The 23,834-nt window shown below is 44.3% G+C and overlaps 1 protein-coding gene across 7 annotated transcripts in view; it reads right to left on the bottom strand.

The window, feature by feature from the left end:
* Positions 1–5,072: 5,072 nt before the first annotated feature.
* Positions 5,073–23,834, bottom strand: part of LOC146866151 (uncharacterized) — a 1,119,785-nt gene continuing 1,101,023 nt past the window's right edge. For all 7 annotated transcript variants that reach the window (XM_085634060.1, XM_085634084.1, XM_085634050.1 and 4 more), the window contains one exon: positions 5,073–8,119. In XM_085634060.1, coding sequence (XP_085490186.1) covers positions 8,093–8,119 — 27 coding nt within the window. In that variant the 3' untranslated portion in view covers positions 5,073–8,092. The remainder of the gene's footprint in view (positions 8,120–23,834) is intronic.

Consider the following 23,834-nt stretch of genomic DNA (forward strand, 5'->3'; position numbering starts at 1 on the left):
CTGCTGTATCGGTTGACAAATGACCACAGTAGAGAGTTTTAGAATTTTGGGAGGATTTAGTATCACCCCAACTGATGGTATGATTGCACCAACAATATCTCCAATTATTTCAGCAGCACTTATTCCCCTTCTTAAATTAGTCTGTTTAAATTCACTGGTTCTACTAGTTTGGCCCACATGAGAAATTTGGGGAAAAACTATTCCCATGTAGCAGCATCCATAACACTGTTTTGGCAATTTATAATAGGCATTTCTCCTACATATATTGTATACATCTGGGAAAAAAAGATCAGACCCTGCAAGATATAAACTGCAACCTCTCACAGTTTGGAAAGCATGATCATATTCACTGGAACAAATTTATTGTTAAATTCAGTTTTATGTCTTAGTATGCATAGCTTCCCCTTGTGTTGCCAATCCAGAGCCATTTCAGAGTGTGCTTCCCCCTTTTTCATTTCATCCTAATGATGTGCCCATGGTGGAATTTTTGATTGGGTTTCAGCCATTTTCATAATATCCTCATGTCTATCCTCAACATAATTTATTAAATCATTTTCTACATTATGTAACAAACAAGTCAGGTTATGCCTATGTGCATATACCATATCTATGTTCTGTGTAGGTTGAAAGAATTCATCTATTATGTCAGCCATTCGTAAGTCAGGTGTCCCCATTTAAATTCTTTTTGATGGATATTTCCGAAAAGATTAAATCATAATTCAAATAATATTGAAATTACCCTTTCCGATAAAACAAACTAGTTAGTATACTACAAGAAATACCATATGTCAAAGGTAAATGATGATAAGTCACTCCCTCTGATACTGAGGTAGGTAGTTGCATGCACACGTAACAATCTCTTGCATCCATAGTGTCTACATATTCGTAGAGTTTAGTAAAAACATTTAAAGAGAGATCATTTATAGATTGATCATGATGTAACATTTTAATCAGTCAGTTTGTTAGCTACATGTTCATCGTTTTTCCCTTCTAATAATTTAGTAACAGAAGTTGGGTTAATGTCATACTTCATATAGAAATGATGAGTTAAATTCAAAACAATTAGTACTAATACAAGAATTATAGAAAAAGCAGCTAAAACACAAGCACACATGTGTTTACATTTTAACGATAACGTGTTTTGATTTGCCATCTCTCGAGATAGAGAAACTTTTATGCCAGCTGCTGGATGAGCAGCATCTGTCTGAAGCTCAACTCGGAGAAGACAGACGTCCTCATCCTCGGACCCACCCCCTCAGCTTGGTACAACACCCGGTGGCCCACTGCCCTCGGTAACCCCCACTCCCACAGACCACGCCCGGAACCTCTGCATCATACTCAACTCCTCCCTCACCATGACCCGCCAGATCAAAGCCGTTACCTCCACCTGCTTCAAAACCCTCTGCATCCTTCGCAAGAACTTCAAATGGATCCCCCCAAATCCAGAAAGACCGTCACCCACGCACTCATAACAAGCAACCTGGACTATGGAAATGCCCTCTATGCTGTGATCAACAAATCCCTGCTACGCAAACTCCAGACCATTCAGAACACCGAGGCCAGACTTGTCCTCGGCATCCCATGACATGATCACATCACCCAACACCTGCAAGACCTCCGCTGGCTCCCTGTCGAGAAGAGGGTAACTTTCAAGCTTCCCACCCTCGCCTACAAATCCCTCCACAATATTGGACCCAAATACCTCAACAAAAGAGTCTCCTTTCATGTACCCAAGAGAAACCTCCGCCCCGCCAACCTCACACTAGCAGAAACCCCACACATCCACAGAACCAGAGCAGGTGGAAGAACCTTCTCCTACTAGCGGCAAAGCCCTGGAATGAGCTCCCGGTCAACATCAGATGCTCCCCCACTCTGCACACCTTTAAGAAGAGCATCAAGACCTGGATCTTAGACTGACTCGGAGCTGCACCCCGTCCCCCAGCACCTTGAGACCCTCACGGGTGAGTAGCGTGCTTCACAATTCCCTGATTGATTGATTGATTGATATGCCTTGTCAAAATCTAGGAATGCCTTATAACGTAAAGCTTTACAGTAAGTGTAAATTCTCCAGTTCAGGAAACAAACGTCCTCTGCTTCTCCCACAGTCACAATGCACAGGTTTCAATGATTTGGCATCATCCAGTGTATTTTGTCTCTTCAATTATTTAAATCTGTTTTTCCATGTATTTTCTGCTTAGCACAAATGTCTCTTGTCATCAGTTTCTGAAGTTGGTTTTTGTGAATTTAGGCTCTTGAAGCAAAAAGCATGATATGCTCTCTCCCAGTCATTTGCTGCTGCTAGCTAAGTCCACTCGGGTGCAGCATTTCTCTTGGTACCCTTGCTCTTTTGGATTTTCTCACGGTACACTCATCTTTGTCTGTGTTGCCTTGTTCAGCTTGTCTTGAAAATTCAATTACAGTTGGAGGTATTTTACGTTCAGTCAACACTTGCCTTAATCTGTCAGTTGCTTTGGGCAATTTGCCTCCAGTTACTACTTGCTTTTCACTGGCACTGTTCACTACAGAGAAATCAGTATTTCACCTAGGCGTGTCCCTTTCCGCCTGGCCCTTGTTTCCTAGAGGGACTGACTCTCTTGGACCTTCATTTGAACCAGTGCTTCGAGACCCAGGAGCTGGTGGCCCCTCTACTCTGTGACTGACCTGAGTTGGAGGTCTCACTGCAACCACCGGGACATCCACTGCAGGCACATCACTTTCAAGTGAACATGGGGCTCAGCGAGTATGGGCAGCATGCACACAATTAGGCAGACCACCACATTTGACTGCAGTTGTGGTAACAAAGTCACTTGATAGGACCCGCGCCAATGAGCCTCCAAAAAAGTTTTGCGCACATTTTTCTTGACTAGCACCCAGTCTGCAGAGAACAAATCATGGCACTGCTCCTGTTGTGTTGAATTGGCAGCTTCTTCAACATGGTGAGGCACAGACTTGACCTGATCAGCCAATCCTTTTCAGTAATCGAGTACCAGATCATCACTTATATTCACAAGCTGATTTACTAGGACTGTAGGCTGTCTCATAGCCCTCCCCATTTTAATCTCATGAGGGACAATCCAGTTCTTCTGTCTGAGATACTTCTTTAACTCATCAATACCAAGGGCAAAGCATCTGGCCATTTCAGAGACGTGGACGCACACACTTTTGCCAAATGGGACTTTAGTGTTTCATTTACTTGCTCGACTACTCCGGATCCCTTGGTCGATATGCACAGTGTGACTTCTGCTCTATTTGTAATGCTGCACAAAGCATTCGTATTACCTCATTATTAAAATGTATCCCTCCATCTGATTCCAAAGAAGTCGGAAATCCAAATCGCGGTATAAGCTCTCTAAAGAGTAATTTTGCTGTAGTTAGACTGTCTTTACACCTGGTTCGATAGGCTTCGACTCAACGAGAGAACAAACACACAATCACTAGAACGCATTTTAATCCATTGCAAGGGGGCATTTCAATGAAGTTAAGTTGCATTTATTAAAGAGTCCTGCAAGACTCCTTACATGACTCATGGTGACTATTGTTTTCTTACCCACGTTTTGTTGTTGACATATTATACATCTCTGGCACAACACTTCCAAGTTTGTCAAAAAAGGACCATCATAGCATCCCTCCCAACATGGTCAGGTCCATGATAGTTTTTTGCCATGGGTGACAGTAAACTGCCAGGTAGGACAGGTCTCCCATCAGTGTACACCCACACCTCATCTTCTTGCCTCTGTATGCGTCCTGCTTTAATACACCATTGTTGCTTAGTTTCTGACACCTCATCCTGCAATGCTTTTATTTCTTACCATGTTTCCACAACAGAAAACATCAGCCTACACTCCGTGACATCAGGTATTCTTTCAATAGGTCCCAATTAAAGATGTAAGAATTTAGGGTGCACTAGCGCATGGTCCCGTCCACATAGCGGTAACCGCCCAACATTTCCCTGTATGTGGGCCGGGCCCTTCACAGTGGCAATCTGGGCTGGCAAATGTAATGACAGCAGTAGATTTTTCATGATCTCTTCATTTTGGATAGGTGAGCCCGAAGAGGTCATGAATCCACTCTGAGACCACAACTGCCCAAAAATCGTGAACAAACCCAAATCCATATTGGCTGTACGTGAAGATGGTAATTCTCAATTGTTCAGTAATGCTGCAAGCCCTTGTCAAGCTTATCAACTCAGCCACCTGAGATAGATACACTCCCTCCAACCATGATGCTTCCACCACTCCCACAACCATACAAATGGCAGACACAGCTCTCAAGTTTCCTCCAGCATCTCCCAAGCACAATCCATCCACGAACAAAACATGATTTGATCCAGGTAAAGGGCCATCCATAATATCTGGATGAGGTTGTGTACAAAGCTCAGTCACATTCCAGCACCCATGATCTGCTTCATTAATCACAAATTAATTTCTTGGTAAAGGCATCAAGGTAGCTGGATTCAGACTCATACACCTCAACAATAACACACTCTCAGCACCCAATATCACCTGCTCATATTTGGTTAATCGACTGCTCGTGAGATGTTACGTTCGAGTACTAGTAAGCAAGATCTCGACAGAATGTGGGAAATGCACTTTCAGTGGGTGACCCAACACACTGCTTTCAAACTGTTCCAAACTTTCGCATGTGGCAGCCACTGCCTTTAGACAACCAGGCAATGCTGCTGCTTCAGGATCTAATGTAGCTGAGAAGTATGCAACAGGTATGCGGGCAGTTCCATGCATCTGTGTTAGAACCGAGTGCACAACCTTGGCGCTCACTGCAGAACAGAGTGAAACTTTTGTTAAAGTCGGGCATTACCAGAGCTGGTGCTTGACATACATACTTTTGCAGTTCATTGAAAGAGCGCATGCATTCCTCACTTCATGGAACTGGATTTAGCGCATCTTGGTGTGTAAGCCTCTGAAGTGGCTTAGCAGTCAATGAGAAGCTGTACCATTACAAACTCTCAGGGAGAGCAGCCTTGTTTTCTTTGGGGCACGAATCCCACCCTCATTGCCGGATGTAGTGTCTTGCCAAGCCGTGGAGCATGCAAATGAAATACGCCACACAGGAGCTGTAGTAAACTGCTTCTTTATTTCTCAGCATATGTTCACACACTGTGCATTCTCTCCTACTCAACATTAAGCATACCTTAACACCTCCCTACATATGACATAGTTCCTATTTAAAGTCCGCCCCACAACCACGAGGGTCCTAGTGCATGTAACATCAATATGCTACATCTTGTTCTTGTCCATGCAATGAATATCCCATGGCTTGCCTAAATTAGAAAGAGTCTGCAATCATAAAGAGTTTTTTTTTCATTTTTTGAAAATCCAACAACTATTGTGTAATTACAGAAAGGGGAATTGAAATCTTTGTCATAGGAGCATAAAGGGGCCCAGAGAGCATCACGAGAAAACCAAAATGACCTGTCCAAAGTTATATGGGCTTTGATCGCTCTTTTGGCTTGCCTCAGTATCTAAGCTCCATTACTGATACAAGATGCCGGTACATCTTGACAAATTTCAGACTGGGTCTAGTACATCACATGGTAGTTTTTCCAATCGTGGGATAATGGAGCTAAGGAAGATATGCACTTCACATTTTTTTGCAAATTGTATGTATACTCTAGAAAACGTTTTTGAAAATCCCTATGTCGGAATAGAGGTTTTAGTGGCTACAAATCTGCTTTTTCATATTTATGCAGTATGGAGGATGTTATAATATGTCACTCAAACATTCAAGTTATGCTAGAAAAGGCCTGAGTTATCTGGAAAATGTATGCTATGAAGCCGACTCTCCCCCTACTACAAATAGTATCACAATTATATTTTGTTTTTAAAACAAAACTGTTTGTCTGGCCTTTGAGACAGGTTTTTATTGGCTTTCAAAAAAATATTATACAATGCACATATAGACGGGCTTGTGGTCATTGAGCTCCATCCATTGGTCAGTGTCATACACATTTTGCTCCCACCCACCACAGCACGTAGCAAGGGGTGCAATCAGCCAGCCCATGTTAGCTATAGGCTCTTTCACTGTGAGTGACTACACAAATCCTATGCACAATATTCACATCCACCCGAAGGTAGTTCCTTTCTCTGCAGATTTATACACTTTAAATACCAGCTATTTATTTTGCCTACACTTTACATGTGTAGTTAGATGGTCATTAAGTTGCTGTCTTTTTTAAAGTTTTCATTATAAAGTGGCTAGGTGCCACTGTAACACTGTAACTGCGTGCAATTTGAGTGCATGGGTATGTAGTGAGATATTCTTGCCTCCTTCACAAATAATAATAATAAAATACATTCAGAAAATAAAAGGTTTGAAGCACTTGTAAGCATTCACATTAATTTTGATTATTAGTATAAACTTATGGCAGCTACCGTTAAGTGACCAATTTGTTTTTTTATGTATCTTGGTGGCGTGCTTGCGATTAACAAAAATGGAACAACCACACCAGCCTACCAAGGCCAGACTTTTGGGCTTTGTAAATGCGTGTTGGACTTGCACTTGAGCAGTTAGTTGACAGGCATAACTCGAGCTGGTGCTAGAAGCTCTTAAGGTGGAGCAGACCACTCTGCTGACAGGGCAAACGCAAACGTTATCTGCCAAGTTGTCAGAATGGATCACATTCTTTAAAAAACTGTTTTTTGAGGCTTGGATGCTGTACCCAGTGATTAACGGTGCCATAAGGTGCGGTATCAACCATGTGAGATGTTACTTTACCATTCTAAGTCCACTTATGAGAGTGGGGGTCAATAAGCAGGAACTTTTCCCCATTCAGAGTTGTTAAACTATTTTCCTGGCACACATTTGCAGAATTATACCTTGCGGAATTTGTATACGGAAATATTACAGTGAGTGGTAACTTCGCATATGTTCTGATTTCGATTCAGGGGCAGCCTCCTGTTTGAGGAGAATGAGCGCCAAAGAACTGAATTTCTCTTCTTTACAATCTCCTAATGAGACCTCTGATGTCATTCACACACACCTGGCAATAAGGATTCATTGTTATTAAGGTCTTATTGGGTCTTATAAGGTTGTTATTGAACGTAGCTATCAATGGTGGTGCAGTGGCACTGGTCACAGGGGAGTGAACTTCTTGCCGTTCTCAATTATTATTGCTACTCACACCTTGACAACATTGATGCACTACTCTTGAGTGCAACATTGATGCACTACTGTTGAGTGCAACATTGATGCACTACTATTGAGTGCAAAATTGATGCACCACTTTTGAGTGCAACATTGATGCACTACTGTTGAGTGCAACATTGATGCACTACTATTGAGTGCAAAATTGATGCACCACTTTTGAGTGCAACATTGATGCACTACTGTTGAGGGCAACATTGATGCACTACTGTTGAGTGCAACATGATGCACTACTGTTGAGTGCAACATTGATGCACTACTATTGAGTGCAAAATTGATGCACCACTTTTGAGTGCAACATTGATGCACTACTGTTGAGTGCAACATTGATGCACTACTGTTGAGTGAAACATTGATGCACCACTGTTGAGTGAAACATTGATGCACTACTGTTGAGTGCAACATTGATGCATTACTGTTATGAAAGGGGTTCGTTCAGGCACTGGATGAACTAGTTGAAAAGCTATTTATTTATGATCAGAATTTACACTATTCTCCAAAATGCTTAGAACATGTTCTAATCAAATGTTGTATACCTCAATTTAATGCACTGTTCTCTCACCTACCTTTAACAAGCAGTCCCCAGCCATGTTATGTTGCCTCGTTAAACCCAAAATACATGTTTTAACCCATCTACTTCTATTTAAGCACATTTCATTTTATCTATCCTAATCTTAGCCATCCAAAAAGGTTCAATTATCTGTGTATATTGGTGATTCGGCAAGCATATAACAAATGTAACAGTATAAAAATGTATGGCGAATGCAAACTGGCACAGTATTGAGTACCACGACCTTCATAAAAGGTACTAGGTTGTGTACGGAATGTGATAGCTGGATGCAACAATATTTTAAATATACATTTATCACAAAAAAGGTGAAAGTAGTGTGCTTGCTGCTGCGTCTTCTTCATGCCATTCTGGCTATACATATCAGAATGGGTTGCCTTCTTCAGTTCTCTGGAAAAACAGAAAATCATATAATCACCATGATTGGTCAGTATCACATTTTTTTATGTCACTTGTGTCTCATGGCATTCAAATGTTCATTGTCATACACAAAATAAAGGCATTAAATGAAGCACTCTTCAGCTATTAATCTTTGCTCATTAAAAGCACGTAGGCACTTTTCAGGGTGTAGGGGGCATAGGAATACAGGGAGATGAACTGTTGAATCAGGATGGTTCACAAGCACACAGACTATGCAAATCCAGGCTTTGGGCCCTCGAGGGAGACATACGGGTCACAGCATTACATGGCTCTTTCAGAAGAAGGAATTTCTGTGCAGAAACATAAGTGGGGTGTCTGGCTGTCAGTGAACACCCGGCCAGCTAGCAATAAGATGTCGTAGTATCTGCACCACCCATCTCATATGTGACCACACAGGCCCTCATTACATGTGGCCTGGTAGTTGGTGTGAAAATTTGATACAGAGGGGCATATTTGCAAAGAAATTCTACAGCGCGGCACTGTAAGCAATTTAGCAAAGGCGTGCTGCGTCACTTAAAAAAAGCAGGGATGTACCATATTCAAAAGAATACGGCATGCTTCAGTGGTTTCCCCTTGCACCAGCGCTAAAATAGCTGCCAAGCGCCAATGCAGACAACCTTGTGCCATGGTGCAAGAGTGTCTGCGTTGCAGGGATGATTGCTTATGTGCATGAAGGGACACCTTTCTGCATATAAACAATCATTAAAGCCAATTTGCTCCTTCTATGTGTGCTGCAGAACCCCCCCATTGGCAGCCCCCTGGTCGCAAATGACCTTTGGCCCTGTGCAGTGTAGAGTTAGGGGCGGGCCTGCCCTGTGACAAGGTGCTGTCCCCAATTCCCCTACATGCACCCACCCCCCTTTTTTGGGGGGTTCCGTGGGTCTGCAGATCCTCCACAACACCCAGTGCAACACCCCTGGGTGCCTCTCTGTATCGATAGATCTGAAGTGACACCCAGGAGGGTCGCAATGGGGTTCATGGTAGATCCATGGATTTAAGAAACCCAGATGATTTTTTTTTATTTGACCTAAGAGGGGAGTTCCTCTGGGACACCCCCCACAAGGCCAAGGGAGTCAGGGTAACCTTACTGAGCCACCATATATCTTTTTCTATTGTATTTTTTAGGACTCTCGGTCAAGTCCTCAAGTCCTAAAATAACAGCCACAACTTTCCCTTCAGTTTGAAGCCATCCAACCACAATACATGGCTGGGCACGCCCATTGTTGACTCCGTTGCACATCCGTCACAGATCCTCCATGGCGAAAAATATACAATTTGTTTTAACCGTAATTGTTCAAAAACTACTTAACAGATTTACAAGAAATCACAAACACACTCTTTCTGGACCAAGATCTAGCTTTCTCCCAAATTAGGTGTAAATCAATTTAGTGCTTTGAACTGTAGCTGTGTTTAAAATTCTTATGGAAAAATGCATGGGAAAAATACATTTTGGGCCCTCGCTTGATGGATCACCCTGAAACTTTCCAGAAAGGAGCTGAGGTGAAACAAAATTAGGGGGGGATGGGATTTTCATGAGGCTTTGTCAAATGGCGCAAAACATATAAGCAAATGAAAAAATGCATTCCCTATGGTAACACGTTCCTTACTATAAATAACCACTGGTGACCTACATTGGATAATAAATATCTATATATAATGACTGACAAAATCAAAGGTTACAGCTACGTTATAGTTAGGCTGGCAGGTCAGTTGTACAAAACCAGAGAAATTCAGCAGTTATAGTTGCCTGAGCTAACTATAACTCCTGCCCCCGCAATGCACTGCTTGTGACCTTATATATTACATACCTCATGATATGGTCAGTGACATCACTGATAACATCTCAAATGGCATCACTGATGACATCTCAAATTACATCACTGATGACATCTTCAACAGAAGAACTCACAAAACCCACTTACACTCCCACACATGTCATACATCTACTCCCACACAACCACTGATACTCATTCACAGACTCATACACACACTTGCATACCTACATACCCAGTAATGCAACCACTAACTCACACCCACAGCCACTTATACACCTACTCACTTACCAATGCAGTCACTCCCACATCCAGTCATACAGATATAGACACTTACACACCCATTCATATACTCAAACAACTACTCACACACAGAATCAGTTACCCATATAGGTACTCACATACCTACTCGATCACCCATACAGCCAGCAACACAGCCACTAACTCACCCATACAGCTACATACACACCCACTCAGTTACTAAGACATATACTAATACATGTACTCACTTACCTATACAATCACTGAGACAAACACATATTCTCCCATACCACCTCTCTCACAATCACTTACTCACCCACACACCCACTTCCACACCCATTCATGCACCTGTAAAGCCATCATGTACACTGCCACTCGCCCATACATACACTATGTGCCTGCTCTGTCACCCATTCAGCCATTAATGCACCCTCTCATTAACCATTTACAGCTACTGACACACCCACTCACTCAAACATACAGATACTCACACAACCACTCACTTACTTATATACCTAGTCACACCAACTCACTCACCCATACAAAAACTCTCAAACCCACTCTCTCATGTATACAGTCTCTCACATACCCACTCACTCTTCTATACACCACTTACACACCCACTCACTCACTCATACAGGCACTTGGACACCCAGTTACCTTAGTATAATTGTTTAACACTCAGTAACTTTTAGAAAACACTCACAATCATTGGATGATATCATCAGCGATGTCATCAGTGATGTCTTTTGAGATGTCATCAGTGATGTCATTTGAGATGTCGTCAGTGATGTCACTGATCATGTCATGAGTGATGTGAAATGTGAGGTCATAAGCAGTGCATAGCGGGGCATGAGTTATAGTTAGCTCAGGTAACTATAACTGCTGAATTACTCTGGATGGTTCTATGAGTTGAGCTGTCAGCATCATAGTAGGTCTGTGAGTCAGTGCATCAGTCTCTGAGTGGGTCTGTGAGTCAGTGCCTCAGTGTCTAAGTGGGTCCCTGAGTGGGTGCATCAGTGTTTGAGACAGTCTATGAGTGGGTGTCTGAGTATCTCACTGACCCGAACAGGCCAAGGGCAGGCCCGTACGAGTCCATCAGAGCCCAGAGGAGGCAGGGCCTGGCCACCTCTCTTGGCTTTTAGATTTGTGGTAGGAGCCCGCACAGGAGTGGGGATTCCCCCGGATGGGGCCTCAAGGGAGCTACAGGCAAAGGAACCTCGTGGGGAATCATTGCCGTCTTCAAGCACATGAAGGTAGGAGGAAGATTTATTGACCTCTCAATTACCGGCCAGGGGTGATATTGGTAATATTGATATATCTCAGTCCTGCTTGTTTAGTCCAGTAACTATGTTTAACTTGGCCTGAGAAGTCATCCGAAAGTGCAAGGGCACGATGGCAGCACCCCCAGCGTCTACGATGGACTCCTTTTTACTAAGAGCAGCGTGGCTCATTGATACAGAAATTGAGTTTGTGGCCGGCCGGCTTGCCCGTTCCCCTGTACCTCGCCCCCTCTCTAAGCCACTTAGTTGTTCTAGCGGTAGCTTATTCCAGCTCGCCCAATCAGACCAAGGAATTTTAACCCTACCGGTTAGATCCCCCAGCCAGTGGGTAGAGGGAGGACGTGGCTCCGACGAAGTGTCGGTCTTCAACATCAGGTCTGAGTTACAATGTTCGACTGCCCAAAGCAAGTGCTTTGAGTGCCCCATTCAGACAGGGGGCACTAGAGTATGGGCAGGATCGGGAGTCAAAAGGAAAAGCTCACTGACTGGTATTAAAGCAAATCATCCAAGGGTAGAGGGGCTAGAGCACAGTGCTAGGAAACAGCAAACCCTGACCAAGGACGATATGGCAGCCATGATGGAAGGTTGGATAAATTCTTTGCTGGCAAGTATGGACCTTAACCTAGATCCTATTAGGCAGCCTTCAGCCACAATGAAGCTAGAGCTCTTGAGTATTAGCCAGCATAGTCCTGCGGGGGACAATGACCCTCAAGGTAGACCTGGGGGGGCATTAGCAGGTCTCCGGACAGCTTGTGACAGGATTGGCATTCAAGGATCAAGTAGGCATTTGCAGATGTCATAGTTAGATCCTGTTGAAGGTAGTGACACTCTCCCTCCCCAATCCCAGCTGGATTCAAACCCTCTGGTGGCAGACCCACTGGCCAGAGTGGTGGTTTCGAAACCCCAGTGTCCCAAGCCCGTCCTGGCCCAGCAAAACCCACCTTGGGAGAGTCATCAAGAGGAGGGAGGGCCAACGCAGTAGTCTGAGTAGCAGACCCCATTGGGCAGAGACAGAGGCAGAGGCTACCCACGTTACATTTTCCACCGTAATCATCACTGTATGTAGTGGTACTTGGGAATGTCCAGGTGCTTCCATGGGCGCTGTTGAAGGTTTTGATCAATTAAAAAACAGCTGAATCATAATCCTGCCCTTGGTCTAAGGATGGAAAGATTTATTAACATGGTGCGCAGAGTTACCTGGGTTGGAAGATCCACAAAATATATGGAAGGAGACTGTGTAATTGTCAATTTCAACAGACCACACTTAGTAGAGAGGATTTTGTATGCTGTTACTCAGAGAATCTCACGTGGCATCATCTCGTCCATCGTGGCCCTCCCCCTGGTGCACTTTTTTTTATAGATCTCCAAGCGGGGTCAATTCGTGGAGGTCCCTGGCTCATCCTGTTTGCCATCAGTCGGATCGATTGATGACAACTCACGACATACCTCTTTACAACAGTTTTGCACCTTTGGAAATGTTGGACTCCTGTGATTGACTCATTGGTCTGGAAACTGCAGAGACATCTTCCGCTTATTTAAAGAAGACTTTGATCCTCCCTACAGGTTCAGGGGAGGGCAAGGCTTGCAAATTTGTTTCATGGAACATTGCCGGGTTACCAAGCAAGTTTGCAGACCCCGGCTGTTGTAAATGTATAAAAGGGTTTGATGTGATGTGTCTTCAGGAGACATGGTCCAATACGAATAGTTTTCTCATGGAGGGATATGAGACCTTTTTTGTGACGGCCGTTCCTTCCAGGGCAGGTAGATCTGAGGGGGGGTTGGTAATTTATGTCTCATTAGCAGTACACTGTCGCTTTATGGTGCTGTCAATAGATTATCCCTGTCTGCGGCGTTGTCTTTTACCCAGGGGTCGGATAACTTGTTGTTACTGAAATTCTATAATACTACTCCTGTTTCCCCAGATCTTTGTAACATTTCTAGGATGGGCTCCCTTCTCAGAAAACCTTATCCTTAAGGCCCCTTACAATGGTAAACTTATGATTGCAGGAGATTGTATCCTTCACTTATGTGGGGATCCAACTGCTACAAATCAAATCGACACGGGATGCCCACGCTTGATGGGCATGCATGTAGAACATACCAAGCAGGGACATATTTTCAATTCCCTGGCCGATGAGTTTGATCTAACCTTGGCCTTGTGCAGGTTGGATCAATGCAGGAAACCCATCATTCCCACCTTCACAGGGAGGGGGAGTGCAACATTTATAGATTTTATTTATGTTTCTGGCCCTCTCTTTCCATTCCTGTTGGACTTCTCTATTGAAGATAGTATTTTTATTGACCACAAGCAGTTGTGTACCACGATTAGTTGGCCCCGACTAGGGGAATTCTGGAAGACAGTAGCTAGGGGGACACTAAAGGCCACAGATCAGGGGAGAAGGTTAAGGTAGGCACAGATAACCCTGGATTCCTTCTACGAGTCCCTTCTAGCTAGGTGCAGAAGGGAAATAGATATTTGCTCAACTGGGCAGGTAGCTCTGGGGGTGGTCCAAGAGGCATTGTCTGTCATCTCGCCGACTATTGGTGATTTACTTAAGGTGCCGCCCAAGTTCCAGATGGATAGAATACCGAGATGTTTTGACCGGCATTGCTCCCTAGTGGCCAGGAAATTGCGGGAATTGTTAGGTACCAACCCAAGGGATTCGGCTTTGGTGCAGGAATGTCAACTGTAGAGGGCTTTATATAGTGGAAATAGTAAGGCGTAAGGCAGATCTGAGGTATGAGGCATGGAGTAAGCTCTCCGAGGTCTGTGCTTTGAAAAACAGCGCAACATTTTTGAGTATTGTCAACTGTCCATTCTTGTCAGGAGACAATGCACAGGCCCTTGACGCACATATCACAGTAGAGGAATGGGTCGACCACTTTGACGAAATGTTTAGAAGCCCATCAGATGTCAGTATAGATATTGGTAGTGGTGAAGAGAAATTGTCTCTTGTCATCACAGCCAACGAAGTCAGTAAGGGCATTGAAGGGTTCTAGAAACAAGACACCAGAACCAAATGTTATTCCCCTCGATCTCTATTTATCTAACCCACAGTTGTGGGTGCCAGTGCTTACTTCAATCATTAATGCAGCAATAAGAGATGACCCGCCTAGTTCCTGGGCTATATCTACCATTGTCCCAGTTTAAAAAAAGGTAACAGGGATAGCATCCTCTGTTACAGGCCAATATCCCTACTTGACTCAACCGTTAAGGTGGTGGGACGTATCCTGTTTGACAGGTTAACTAAGTGGGCTGATGACAACAACATCCTAGCAGACATCCAATATGGTTTTCGCCCGCGGAGATGAATAGTTGATCAATGCTTGAACCTGCACATGATCGTAAACAAGTATACTGTTGTCTGACTTGGTAGCATACACCTGGCATTTATGGATCTGTCTTACGCATTTGAGTGGGTGAATAGAAACAAGCTATGGGAGAACCTATTGTGTATGTGTGTGGACAAAGATAATGTCCTCTTCTTACATGAGCTCCACAGGGATACTATTTTTTATTACATTTATATATTAACAACTTGGAGAAGATATTAGTAGATACATAGGTGGATTTTCCCCAGGTAGGACGGCGTTCTTTGTCGTTATTATTGTATGTGGATGACGCTGTCCTCATGGCCCAGACTGTTAGGTGTTTGAAAACATTACTCAACTCCTTTGTGATGTTTATGGAAGACCGGGACCTGTTGGTCAATAACACAAAGTCATATGTTATAAATATATGACATAGCTCAAAGAAGCCCTTTAATTTTAAGGTTGGGTCTACTCCAGTCCCAAAAACTAGTGCCCTCTCTTATCTAGGGATTATGCTGGATGGCAAGTTAAATTGGAACCCGTTGAAAAGTAGAAAGCAAGGGGAATTTTTACGGGCTAATGCTGCCATTTTTTATTTTGCCTCCTGTTTTGGTAAAAAAACGATAGGCGCAATCTTGCAGGTTTATAGAGCTAAGGGCCACATGCATCAAAAGAAAAAACGGTCTCAAATGGGCACTTTGAAACCAGCATTTTTGCATTTGGGATGCATCATCCACAGCCCTGTCTCCATTTGTTACCGCCCATGAGAACTCGATCTTTAACTGTGTCCTAATCAGAAGCTTTCAATACCAGTCCTGAGAACTATTTACTTCATTGAGGGACACAGCACGCACAGGGTGCCAGCTCTGGTAATGGCGGTCGCTCCCTAACCTAATTTGCATTTCATTTTCAGTTTTTTTTCATTTCAAACTTGAATATGGAGCGCAGCACCCTCTTCAGGGACCCTGCGCTCAGTTTATTATTATCTTCCCGCCCACACTCAATTGTCTGTGCCTTCTCGCCCCCTCCCCCTGCCCGCATTCCGTTGCCTGTGCCTTCTTGCCCCTCCTCCCCGTCCGCACTCCATTGTCCGTGCCTTCCAGGGGCTCGCGCGCAGGGTCTGTGGGGCTTCAAGGGGCTTGCGAACTGCGTAACTGCTCTCATTGGAAGCCAGGTCATTCTGAGGCATCTCCGTGTCAACCATCGCTAAAAGGGTAGCGCTGGGCTACGCTAATATTGTGTCTGGAGAGGAAGAGATGGTGTGAGATGGACTAAGCCACGCCCTATTTACAACACTAAGTTAGCACAACCGAGATCATAGTTAACAAGCAAGCTTGTCGCTTCTGCTGCGCTGCACACCACAATGTTGTTATGTGTTATTCATTTTGTAAAATGCTGACTCGACTTTGCCTTACAGGATAACAAACGGTTGTTATACATTCTTAAACCGTGAAATGTGCCCTTGGTCTGTACATCATGCAAAGAACGCGTCTGGGTCACTAGAAGGTAAAGAGTGTTGTGTTTAGATTGATCGTAGACACTTGTTAGACATATCATGCATACAGCTGTCAATGTTTGAAGGACAAGCGTCTTTAATATTGCAGAACAGTTTGGTTTTACATTCATTCGAACAAGAGGAGCTGATGCATGCTGTGAGAGCTGATCCTTTGATGTGATTCTACTAAGCTGATCTATACGGTATGGGGTCCCCCCTGTTAGCCTAAGAGACCTTCTAATAGTCTAATGATAATAATGTATTAGATTATAGTGTCATTAATAGTATGATTGCTCCTTTCATTCTATATGGTATTGTAACAATGTTCATGATTCTGATCTTTACTGTTAGTCTGCTAGTGTTAGCCAAAGTACTGCATCTTAGGACGCGAGGTTTATAAAATAAACTCTTTAAACTTTACCGTGTCTGTATTATTCCGTTGTGGACTAATAAATAAGTACAAACAGGTATTTCAGATTCCCACCACTCCTGAGAAATATCTAAGTTGCTTGTTCTGGTTTGTCTATACATTGGGACCACCTAGCTAGATCTAGGTTAACGAATGGGATACTAAGCTAGTCGGATAAGGGGTTCTGGGTTCTGAGGGGAGTTTTCTGGTACACCACAATTCTCTGAGGTCCTGGTCTCCTGCGCATAGTTCTGTGCAAAAGCAGAATCCCTGCAACATGGCGCACCTAACGTTTGGTCTTAACGTCTGAGACGCTTTAGTAGTGCTGGTTTTAGTCCACAACAACCCTCACTCTCGTTTCCGGAAAACTTGAGTGACGGTTTAACCTACCTAGGTTTAGACTAAAGGTTCTATCAAGCTTGAAAATTAAAAAGGTTATAATTTTTGAGCCCAAGTGCTACTGTGTAAATCGTTGTTCTTCTTTAGAGAGTCCTTATGGCGGTTAATATTCCCGCTCATAGTAGGGTTCCTCTGCGCGCTCATCTGAGGGCGTATGGGGTACCTGATGACGGGATGTCCGTATGAGTTGTTTTACTCATGGGTGACCTTTGCGGAGGTGGATACAGACGATAATTTGTTCCACGAATATACAGCCTCGGCTGTACCTGCGGCTTATGCCCCATATCGGACTATAGAAATTCCTATTACTGCCTGGCAGCATACAATTTGGTTTAATGGCACCCTCCCCCATGAGTTCGTACCGGCGAGAATGGGCCCGTTATCAATTGCGGGAGCTACATGGCCGGTACTGGCCGGATACACTCCACACCCACGCTACCTGACGGTGGGAGTGGGTGATTTAAGAACACTACACACTGCCCTGATTACGGTCCATAGGGCTTTAGTGCAGTATGTGTCACGCACAGTTCAGGTGGGTACACCTGCGGCTGCTGGACACGGGGCAGATCACCATCACGCAGTGGTGATTAGCCCTGTTATGGTTAACGCGGTTGTCGGCAAGCGCCCCCTCAGTAAGGATGAATTTCCTTACTGGCTTGCAGAAAAATTTGATCAATTAGAAGCCGTGTTTCCAAACACTACACCTGTGGATAAACACAGGATACTCACCATTACTTTGCCCAAAGACCTGGTCCCTGAGCTTGTTGATTGTGACAATTGGGGCAAGATCTTTGCTGTGACATATTCGAAGTGCTACGTCACTCCGTCTATGGCTGTACTACCCTCCGTCATCAAGAAAGTTCAAGAAAGTCATGGTGCGGAGGCAGCTATTGAGTTGGGAATGAGGCTTGTCGACAGTTTCGATGTGGTTTGTTCCATGGTAATGGGCAACCTCAAAGGAGATGCCATGCAGTTCCAAGTTGGCAATATGCTGGAGCTTCTGGCTGATGAAGACAAGCCTCGGCAGTTCGCAAAAATTATTGCGAAAGCCTATAGGATGGTTGGACGTAGTGCCTTAGGTGTGAAACCCACCATCAAAATTCCAGATGTAGTGCAACAAACTAAGGTGAGTATGTCTACAAAAGACGAAAAGCCCAACTTTCCTAAACAAAGTTGGCGAGCCAAGAAACAAGAGAAGCAGCAACAGAAACAGGTTTCTCGTCCTGCCTCACCAGTTCAGTCGTATAGTGAACGCACTTATGATTTGCGCGATCGTACTCGTATTAAGTCACCTGATAGGTTTCAGGTTTCTGAACAATGCCCTCCTCGTTCTTCACAGGAAACATCGACTTCGCACTCTGGTGGTGGAGAGCGTGGAAGAGGAAGGGGCACTCAGGGTCGTGACCAGCCCCGCCAGACTGACGGTAAAGGCAAGCAGGAAGACGCTGCCAGACCACGTCCACCGTTTCAGAAAAAGAAAGTTGCTGCTATCTCAGCGAGATATGCCTCAGATGGTCAGGACACAGCTTCGGAACCTGACATGGGCACTAACGCTGCTAGACAGCGCGGCGGAAGTTACAGTAGTGCGGGAAGCATTGCGTCCATTTCTGGAGGCGACAGCAACTGACATTTATGTGACAGTCGAAACTGCTGATACTCGCGTAGCCCCCCCGGAAAGATTATTTGAAATGGTCCTTAATATTGAGGGTGACATACAACGCAAAATTAAAGCGTTTTTTTGAGATAATCTTACCACCACATATGATATTCTTTTGGCGGAGAAAGATTGGCCTCCGGCTTTCATTTTAGACGCCCCTAGGGGAGAGGAAGTTATACTTCCTTCCTTTGGGCACGCAGTGCCCACGGAGGAGTCTACTAGGTTGGCCAGGGAAGGGGGCGCAGGTGCTTGCGCCTGCGTTGTATCGTAATCAGGTTGGCTGGGATAAATGTTCTCCCAATCACGAGATTCCATTGCGATCTGATCCCCAGCCTCAACCCCAATATCCCATGCGTCGCGAGGCTAGACCTCACGTCGCGTCAATCCTTGAGCAATTGGAATATCAGGGAGTAATTGAGACATGTGTGTCACCCATGAATAATCCTTTATTCACTGTAACGAGGCCTGACGGATCGTACCGCCTAGTTTTGGATACCGGCATTTAAACTCACATTGCCGGACGTGTGCGGTACAGAATACTCATAGTTCGGCTCTCGTAGATAGTCTTGTGAGAAAACGTTTCAAAACTACGCTCGACTTATCCAATGGCTTTTATTGCCATAATCTGGCCCCTCTTAGTTATGAGTGGACAGCATTTACCTCGGGTGGTAAACAAAAATTGTTCAAAAGGCTCCCGATGGGCTATAAAAACAGCCCTGGAGTTTTTGCCGCTCGCGTGGTCTCTCTCTTAGAGATGGTAGACCCGGAAGCATACTCGTATGTCGATGACATCTATCTGACAGACGACGAGTTGCTTCCACATCTTGCTCGTGTGGATAACATAGTGACTATGTTTGCAGACTTTGGTTACAAGTTTAACTTTAAGAAGTCGCACATTGCGGAATTTACAGTTTTGTTCTTGGGGTACGAACCCAATAATGAAGGTCGAGGCTTGGCACCGCAGTTCCTTGAGAAATGCGCAAACCTTCGTATCCCTACAACACTGAAAAAACTTCAATCCTTGCTGGGTTTTCTGAATTTCGGTCGTACCTACATTCCTGATTATGCCCAGCGTATCAAGACACTTTATGCCTTGATACAACCAACTTATACCAGATCTTGCTGGCTGCCAGAGCACTCGTTGGCATTATATACTTTGCAAACTGATCTTCTTACAGCTAAATATCTAAAAACTCGTGACAATCACACCAACCTGGTCATTAGAATTGTTCCAGGCGCGGAAGGTTTCACGTACTTAACATTCAAAGAGGGTGACACAGTCCCCATTGCTTACAAATCTCATCTGTACACTTCGGCTGAGCTGCGATTTTCCACTGTTGAAAAAGTTTTGACAGCAGTTCAGATGGCGATCCTGAAAGAACGAGCGCTATCACAAGGAAAGCGCATGCTGGTGGTAACACCGTTTCCTGCTCTTGAAGCAGTCACTAAAGCTAGTGTACCAAATTCTAAGGCTTTGCATCCAAGGTGGATACAATGGGCGACCTCCTTAGCTTCGCCTGACGTCGAATACATCTTTGACGCAGCGTTGCAGACTCAGGAGAGTTTGGAGTATGAATTCGTTCATCCAGCTCCACAGTCATTGCGCCCTATCGAGGAATACCATTGTGTCATATACACTGACGGGTCTGCGCAACCCGCAACTGGATCAAGGCACGCTTATTCAGCGGCTTTCGCAATTGTAGTCGGTACTTTCGTGAATGGAGAGTTCAAATCTGATGCAGTGCATACACAGTCATTGGGTGATTGTACCGCGCAACTGGCGGAGCTACGTGCTCTGGTGCTTGCACTTGAGTTTGCTGATCACAGAGTCACTACTCTTATAGTGAGTGACTCTTACTACTGTGTTCAATCATACAACGACAATATACATTTTTGGATTATGAATGGATTTCGTGACTCCAAAGGTTGCTCAGTAAAGCATAAAACAATTTGGGCTCGAGTGTCAGAACTCAAAGGGAGTTTGCCACTTGTGGATGTAATTCACACTCTTGGTCACCAACGAGTTGGTGTCCATGCTGTCGGTAACAGTTTGGCTGACGAGGCAGCTAAAACAGCAGTGGCGACATATTTAGTAGCAGCAGTTACAAGATCAAAATCTAAGGTTGATGCAGACATTTTAGCAGCTATTGCTGCTTCTGAGACAGGGACAAACTTCCCTAGAGGTTTCCCTTCACGATACCATTATCACTTAAGTCCTGATAACATCCCGTTAGTGAGGATTAACGACGTTGGTGATAGATTGATTCCCAACGCGGACTGCAGACCAAATCTGATAACAGCTGCCCACGAAGGTGTTGCGTCTGCGCATGCTGGAGTGTCAGCAACTGTCTCTCTTTTGCAGCAACGTTACTGGTGGTACGGTTTGTATAAACAAGCGCGGGCTTATGTACTTAATTGTGACATTTGCCAGCAGATCAAACCTTCTTCTGTTGCGCGTCCACCTCCAACGCAGCTGCATATATCTAATCAACCACTAGCGTGTGTTTATTTAGATCACTGCCGTCCTTTTACCTCTGATACTGCGTACAAGTACATCTTGGTTGCAGTAGATTCGTGCACACGTTTTCTGTGGGTATGGCCACAAAGGAGTGCTGATGCCAGGACTGTCATCAAAGCATTGCGTGTCTTTATAGGGAGTTTTGCGTGTGGTACCCTTCACTCTGATCAGGGCCCGGCGTTCGCCTCTAAGGCTTACAAAGAGGCTATGAGAAGTTTGGGGGTCCAAGTCAAATTTTCGTCTCCATACCGGCCTGAGGGCAATAGTGTTGTGGAACGGATGAACCGTGACCTAAAGCAATCGTTGACAGCCAAGGTTTTAGGTACAGGCCGGAACTGGCTTGCCCACTTGTATGACGTCCAACGTGCACTTAATAATCTCCCTAGAAGGTCTCTGGGTGGGAGGACCCCTTACATGATGCTCTTTGGAGTGAGAATGTTTGTTCCGGACCTTGATGGTCTAGACATGGCGGCGGCTGCCGCCCCTTTTGACCTCGATGACCACTGTGCTGTATTGCAGAATCTACAAGAAGCAAAAGACACTCTGGCAAAAGAACACGTGCCCTCTGCATCAGAAGAAGCGCTCCTGATTCCGGTGGTCGGCTGGCTACCTCGAGTGGGAGATCTGGTCCGTGAGAAGGTGGAGAACAAGAAGGAGTTTGGCGCCTCTTATCGTGCACCAGTCCCGGTGCTTGGAGTAGTGGGTACAGGTACAGTTGTTTTACCACCACTTCCTGGTCGCAAGGAAAAAAGGTACATTTCAATTGAAAATGTCAACCTACACAGGGTGGCCGATTCTCCATAGTATGACACCTTCGGTTTCCTGCCCTTCAATGCTGAGAAACTCTGTTGTGTTGCCACCCTCTATCATCATGCCTGAAGTTTCCATTGAGATGACTACAGTTAATAGTCCGCCACCTACAGCTGGTGGTTTGCCCGCTGATCCTGAGTATGCTTATCCTACAGAAGTTGCTTTGCCCCTTTTAAGTACAACACCACTTGCCCGGTCCCAGTCTTCCTTTGAAACTGAATCATTGACTACCACTGTCCCTTCCAAAATCTCTATATTTTTTGCCTGGTTCAAGAGACATTTTTTGGTTGCACCTTGGACTTACATCTGGTTGGTGCTGATTTGTATTTTTTTATTCATGACAATTGGCTTTGTGGTAGTGTTTTTCAGACTTATCAATGGACACTACCTGAATGAACGTTCTACAATTCAATTAATTGATGGAACTTTGGCCCCCCATTCCTCATCACACATGAAAAGAGACCAGACGTTTGTGAACATCACCGCCTGGCCTGTACGTGATGGGATTGCTTGGGATGCGGTGAACTTTCAAATTCATGGTCCCACCGAAGTTATTAATGTGCCAACTGTTTTTCGTGTTTCTATGGGTGATGTAGTTAAACAAAACATCCACTCAGATGATTGGGATGTTCAAGCAATAGAAGCACTGTTTTCTGATTTAAAATATTATGCTGCATTTGATGCTGAAGATCTGTATTTAAATACTGCAAACTATGAGGAGCAGTTTTGTTTTCAACATTATGGCACACATTTCCTACACAGAGCAAATACTTTCAGAAATTTTGTTAATTTCACACAATGGGAACATTGTCCTGTCCCTATGCCTGGCAGCTCTGCCACTTTATTGAAAAAATTCACATACGTTTCGGATTTTAGTGTGTCAACCCCTGAATCTTTTTACTTTAAGGTAGCGGAAGAACCCTCTTCTAAAGTCAGACTGACACACACAAAATTATTATATTCCAAAGCCTTTATGGAGGAATTGGCTATTGGAGGTTATGTCGTATGGAAAGCTACTATCGATCTTAAATCGGTTTGGGGAACTAAACCGTGGCAGGTACAAGGAACAGAAGCCTTGCATCGTGCCTGTCTTATCCCTAACCATATTTTATTTTTAAATTCATCTATTTTTCAGACAACCTGTTTTGGATTGGCTATATCTAAAAAATTTATTTCCCCCTCGATCCCTGATTTGGGTGCTTATCCTGGTTGGGAAAATCACTCAGATCTGTCCCTTACTAGGTTGCAGTCGCTTGTTTCCGATGACACCTTCAATATTTCAACATTGAATCCTGAGGGTTGGTTGGTATGGCAAACAAGCTCAGATTCCTGTCAACGTCGATTTCTAGATTTGACCCCGGAGTATACACAACTTAGGGTTGACCCTCGTTTCACATCTTCGCACACGGTAACTACTTACTCTGTAGGTAAGTTATGTCAGTCATGGCTGCAACATTCCACCTTAGCTTCAGTTAAACTTCATTTGTCACGTTTAGATGAAAAAGTAGATTTGAATGATTTCATTAAGGGTCCTGTTAATGGTAGATCTAAACGATGGGCTTATGCTATTTACAATGAAGTTTGGAAGTTGTCGCAGATTGGGGCTGCTTCTAGACTACGTGCTATTAACCAGGCCAATATGGAAAAAAGTATTGGCTGTGATAGATAGTGGTATTAATACGTTGTCTTCTAGAGTTTATACATTGGATAGTATTGTTTCTTCAGTCGTAGACATTGTGCAAGATGATGTATCTGTGTTGTATCATGGT

This window comes from Triturus cristatus, chromosome 2_1, assembly GCF_964204655.1.
Source record: "Triturus cristatus chromosome 2_1, aTriCri1.1, whole genome shotgun sequence".
NCBI classification, from domain to species: domain Eukaryota; kingdom Metazoa; phylum Chordata; class Amphibia; order Caudata; family Salamandridae; genus Triturus; species Triturus cristatus.